The sequence below is a fragment of the Trachemys scripta genome, chromosome 12, assembly GCF_013100865.1.
Source record: "Trachemys scripta elegans isolate TJP31775 chromosome 12, CAS_Tse_1.0, whole genome shotgun sequence".
Taxonomy (NCBI): Eukaryota; Metazoa; Chordata; order Testudines; family Emydidae; genus Trachemys; species Trachemys scripta.
Window position 1 is genome coordinate 39,743,827 of NC_048309.1, and position 5,978 is coordinate 39,749,804.

Here is a 5,978-nt window from a genome sequence, read left to right on the forward strand (position 1 = left end):
TTTTTGGGGCAGTTCTCTGGCCTGTGTCCTGCAGGAGGCCAGACTAGATGATCACAGTGGTCTCTTCTGGCCTTTGTATCTAGGACTCTATGAATATTTATCTCTTCTCACCCAGATAAAACAGTGATGGGTGGTGATCTGTCCATCTTTAGGGATTGTCTTCACCGCCGTGATCGCTCATGGTGTAACTTGAGTATTGCCCCTAACCCAGCTCCTATACACACTCACCAATTTCTAGCTCAAGTTAAGTGGTGGTTTATAGTCCTGCTAACTGGCCCATTGGAGGACGGGGTTAGGGGGTTAAACTTGAGTGCTGCTTACCAGAGCTAACAAAATTAATTTATTTTTGGTTCTCTGGCAGTTCCAAAAAATTATGTAGGGGGGGAAGGGGAGGGATAATTTTGGGTAGAATGAAATGTCTCCTTCACTCTGAAACTGAATTTGTTGTTTGTTTGTGTTTTTTTTTTTTTTAGCTTTTAAAAAAAAATAATAAAATCAAAGTAAATTTTGAAACAAAAAAATTATCTCAAATCAAAAAATCAAAACATTTTTACTTTTAAAATGTCAAAATGAAACATTTTTATTTTTTCAGAATATTTTTCCCTATCAAAATAATTCAGCAAAATAGACATGAATGCATGGTGGATGTTCATGGTGGAGTTCACAGAGGATAGGTCCATCAATGGCAAGTCTGTGACTGCCAGATGCTGGGATTGGACAACAGAGGATGAATCACCTAATAATTTGCCCTGTTCTGTTCATTCCTCCTGAAGCATCTGGCATTGGCCACTGTCTGAAGACATGCTACTGGGCTAGATGGGCCTTTGGTCTGACCAACTATGGCCACTCTTAGGTTTCTTATTCTTCTGCATGAAATGTTTTGGTCAATCCAAATCTGCATTTTTCAGCAAAAATATTCAGGTGCTAGCCTGTCTCTACCTGTAATCACAAGAAATATTTAGCTACAGGAACTCAATACCTCATGGTACTACTGAGAGTTCGCAATGCAGCAGGTCAAACATTCTCCACCTGAACATTTTCTGTCAAAAAAGGACATTTTGTTGAATTTGAAACTTTTCATGGGAAAGTGTCAATTTTGAGGGGCAGGCTGGGGGCGAGAGAGCATTTTGAGAAAGTCAAAATATTTCATTCTGACCTTATCAGAATGAAACCTTTTGATGTTTCATTTTATTTCAAAATGTACTTCATTGTACATTATAGTATCAATCGTAACCTACAATGTTTTTTAAAACTGAAATCAAAACAGAACATTTTTATTGACCTGAAAGTGGGAAAGCTTGAACTTTTGTTGTTTTTCGTTCTGATTTCACACTGAAAACAAATTTCAAAATGTCCAGTTTTCCCATGGCATGGAAATCCCGAGTCTTGCCCAGCACCACTGAGCAGGGCTTCATACAGTGCCACATTTTATATAGTTATCCCTTTTGACATAGCAGCTAGTCCAACTTTGGGGAGCTGGGGGTGTTCCAGATGGGAGCAGAAATTGACAAAGAACTCTGGTATTTTTGCTGATGGACTCATGTTTATTTACAAGGGGTGTACAGTCCTGCTTCTCTAGACACACGAGAGAAGCAAAAAACAGGGAAAGCTTCTTTGCTCCTGACACCAACCTCTTTCAGCGGGCTGGTTGGCTCACCTTCTCCCTTGCTGCTGTCTCTCTCTAGCCCTGTGTCCCTTTGCTTATGTTGTACCACAAACCTACAACAACAAAGCCCTGGGTGCTCTTTACCCACAAAGTCTAAACTGCTGGGTGGGCTCAAATACCCCATTTGTCTGCAGGGGGTTGGTTTAGCAGTCTCTTAAGGTTCATCTAATCTGTTCTGACCTCTGCCTCTGCTTAACACATCTCACTTAACAAGATGGCTAAGGAGAACATCCAGAGTTGCATTACAGTTTGGAAGGGCCATAAACGCTCCAGGTTCTGAGCATAAACCCAGCACTAACAGATGGGGGGAGGGGAACTTCCCTCGAGGCAGTTTCCATTGCTGGTACCAGGCACTGTCAAGACAGAAAACTGGGCTGGATGGGCCCCAGTCTGATCTGGCCTGGCCATTCCCAGGTTGACAGATCTAAACCCTTGGTGCATGAATGAGTGGGTAACTTAATGCAGCTGGGAATCTGTCCCATTGAGCCATGGGTGATTTACACTACATGGGGGCCTGGACCCCACTGACTCCAGTGGAGTTATGTCTGACTTACACTCATTAGGGATCTGGCCCCTTATCTCTGTTTCATGCCATTGCAAAGTCTCCAGCACAAGTTTGCATCCTTCTAATCAATTCCTCTGGGTCCCATTACAAGCTTTCAAAGGAAGTCGAGCTGGGGTGATGCTGCCTGCAGAACAAGTTGTTCAGGATCTAATTAAAAGTAGCAGCAGGAGTGTGATGAGGCACGTGGAAGAAGTAGAATCCACTCTCAGGAGAGACTGCACAAGCCAGCTGGTGTAAGAAGTGACACAACACGCCCAGTAGGTTCCATTCGGGCTGTTCCACTGTCGAACTCTCATCGCATTCCCACCAGTCATTGATGGACTAAAGTGACCCCTAAGGAACTTGTAATGTCCCACCTGCCCATAAACCAGTCACCTATTCAAGCTTCTCACCCCCACGCAGACAAAACCTCCAAAACTTGGGGGGGGGGTAAAATCTAAGAGGTCAAGCAAGGGCTGGGAGCTGGGACCCCTGGGTTCTATCCTCAGCTCTGGGGGAGGAGTGGGGTCTACTGGGTTAGAGCAGTGGTTCTCAACCAGGGGTACAGATACCCCTTGGAAGACCTCTGCATTCCCCCAGGAGGGGTTAGATGGGGGTATGCAGAGGTCTTCCAGGGGGTACATCAACTCATCTAGATGTTGGCCTAGTTTTACAACAGGCTACAGAAAAAGCACTAGCAAAATCAGTACAAACTAAAATTTCATAGTGACAATGACTTGCTTATGCTGCTCTATACGCACTATACACTGAAATGGAAGTCCAATATTGATATTCCAATGGATTTATTTTATAATGATATGGTACAAATGAGAAAGTCAGCCATTGTTCAGTAAAAGTGTGTTGTGACATGTTTGTATTTTTATGTCTGATTTTGTAAGCAAGTTGTTTTTAAGTGAGGTGAAATTTGGGAGTACACAAGACAAATCAGACTCCTGAAAGGGGAACAGTCATCTGGAAAGGTTGAGAGCCACTGGGATGAGCAGGGGGGCTGGGAGACCGGACTCCTGGGTTCTATTGCGAAATATTCCACGGAGTGACCCTTGGTAAACTTAAATATCTATGGTCACATATGACTAGTTCTGAGACCTCACACACTCAGCTCTGCTGGTGCCCCTCTATCCCAAACCACAGCCCCCCTGCACTCCCCACACCCTCCAGCTCTGCTGGTGTCCCTCAATCCCAAACCATAGTCCCCTGCTAGGCCAGTCCTGGGCCCCCTACGTGCTCTATTGAGCAGACCCTGATTGTGTGACAGATTCCAAAGTAAAATCTCTTCTAGCTCCTGGTGAAATATGGCGGGGAGCAGAGAATGCGCGGAGGAGAATTCCACAGCTGGAGTTTCCTGGCGCTCCTGGCTCCACAGAACTTTAACGAATAGGTAACTTTAATCGCGCGAGCTCGGGCCTTTGGAGCAGTTAAGCCCGGGGATAATATCAGCTGATAGCATGTGCTCAGTGCATCGGACTCTGTGTCCAGCTGGGACCCAGGAGAGCTTTCCTTCCCTTCCTGCTTTTTTGTTACATTCCCTTGGACTTACATCAGCTCAGCTTTATTGGTTGTTGGTAATCACAATAAAGAAAAAATGTGTTCGGTGTTAATGTGTGTTTGTGTATTTATGTTTGTGTGTCTTCCAATCCATCCCTTTGGACCCCATTTCCCCATGCACTGGTCCATTCCTACCTTGGAGGGTTCTCCTCCATATGGACCCCATCTGTCTGGACATTATCCTATTTCCCCCTGGAGAAAATCTGTCTCTCCCTCAGTTTCCTCATGGCCCCCTTAACCTCTTGGTTCCTTAGGGTGTAGATCACCGGGTTGAGCACCGGGGTCACCACCGTGTAGAAAACCGACACAACCTTGTCCAGCGAGAAGCTGGTGGTAGGGCGGGTGTAGATGAATATGCACGGCCCAAAGAACAACGCCACCACCGCCAAGTGGGAACCACAGGTGGAGAGCGCTTTGCGCCGCCCTTCAATGCTCCGGCTCTGCAGAGAGACCAGGATCACCAGATAGGAGCCTAGCAGGGCCAGGAAGCAGGTGAGAGAGATCATGCCACTGTTAGAGACGATCAGCACCCCTGTCAGGTAGGTGTCAGTGCAGGCCAGCTTGATGACAGGCGGCACGTCGCAGAAGAAGCTATCGATGACATTGGGGCCACAGTAGGGCAGCCGGACGGTGAGCACGGTCTGCACCAGGGAGTGGACAGTGGCTCCAGACCACAGGGCCCCCACCAGCCAGGTGCAGGCTTGCAGACTCATGAGTGAGGGGTACTGCAGCGGGTGACAGATGGCCACGTAGCGGTCGTAGGCCATGGCGGTCAGGAGAAAGATCTCGGCACAGGCGCAGAGGTGGAGGAAGAAAAGTTGGGCTATGCAGCCCCCGAAGGAGATGGTCTTCTCCGCAGAGAGGAGATCAGCCAGCATCTTGGGGGCCGTGACCGAAGCGTGGCAGATGTCGATGAAGGAGAGGTTCCCGAGGAAAAAGTACATAGGGGTGTGGAGGTGCCGGTCGTTGACCACCGTCACCATGATGAGGACATTCCCCACCAGGATCAGCAGGTAAATGATGGAGAAGAGGGCGAAGAGGACCAGCTGCAGCTCCTGGGTCTCGGTGAGGCCAAGCAATACAAAGTGCGTCACCATGGTGCCATTCTCCCCCTCCATGCAGCAAGCTCTGCGGGGAAGGCCCACGCACTGCACCAGGCAGGGAATCACGGGGACGTGTGCCGAGCAGAGTTCTTCGCTGGGATCTGGGGGCAAGAAGTTCAGGGCCTGGGGATGGGGGAGTTTCAAAGCCAGCTAAGGGATTTGGACACTTAAAATGAGTGGATAGCGGGCATCTGCTTCCCTGAGGGGGATTTGAAACACTCACTCTACAGGCGGGTTTTTTAAAAAGAGAGTGCCCAACTCCCATTGACTTTTACAGTGCCTCGCTCCCTTGGAAATCCCAGCCTGTGTGTGGAGGAGAAAGAAAGAAAGAAAAACCATTAGCCACGTGAAACTGTCACGGACATGGTGTCAGGTTAATAGCGAGGATATCTACGCACAGTCATTATATCCAACAACCCAGTCCATGCACAAGACAACTGATAAATCATTGTACACAAGCCATTCCCACAGACACACACACCTCTCCCCGCCACACCAAGGGCTCAGAAGAGAGCCCAGGGCTGGTGCAATCACTAGGTGAACTAGGCGGCCGCCTAGGGCGCCTAGTGGTTGGGGGCGTCTAAAAGCCCGCTCAGGTGAGGAGGTGGAGTGGAGGTGAGCTGGGCGGGGGGGGGGCTGCGGGGAGGGCCACCCACAGTAACGGGGGGGCGCACAGGGGAACCGCTCCCCACCCCAGATCACCTCCACTCTGCCTCCTCCGCTGAGCACACAGACCCCGCTCTAAGTCTCCTCCAATCGGCGCCGCAAGCAAGGCCGGCTCCAGCATTTCTGCCGCCCCAAGCAAAAAAAAAAAAGCCGCAATCGGCAGCAGCAATTGGGGGAAAAAAAAAGCCGCGATCGGCGGCGGCAGTTCAGCGGCAGGTCCTTCACTCCTAGAGGGAGTGAGGGACCTGCCACCCCTGAATTGCCGCAGGTGCCGCCCCTCTCCCTTGGCCGCCCCAAGCACCTGCTTGTTAAGCTGGTGCCTGGAGCCGGCCCTGGCTGCAAGCCTGCGAGGGGAGGAGAATTAGAGCGGTGCTGGCGTGCTCAGCGGAGAGGTGGAGCGAGGTGAGCTGGGGTGGGCTCCCCAGGTGGGGTT

At 49.5% G+C, this 5,978-nt stretch overlaps 1 protein-coding gene across 1 annotated transcript; it reads right to left on the reverse strand.

The window, feature by feature from the left end:
• Positions 1-3,408: 3,408 nt before the first annotated feature.
• Positions 3,409-4,894, reverse strand: LOC117886310 (olfactory receptor 4E2-like). The gene has a single exon (XM_034787996.1). It carries the CDS (start codon positions 4,892-4,894, stop codon positions 3,959-3,961), a length of 936 nt encoding a protein of 311 aa, XP_034643887.1. The 3' UTR covers positions 3,409-3,958.
• Positions 4,895-5,978: the final 1,084 nt, after the last annotated feature.

Coding starts and splice junctions, on each gene's coding strand:
- LOC117886310 (XM_034787996.1), bottom strand. CDS start 4,894: ATGGAGGGGGAGAATGGCACCATGGTGACGCACTTTGTATTGCTTGGC.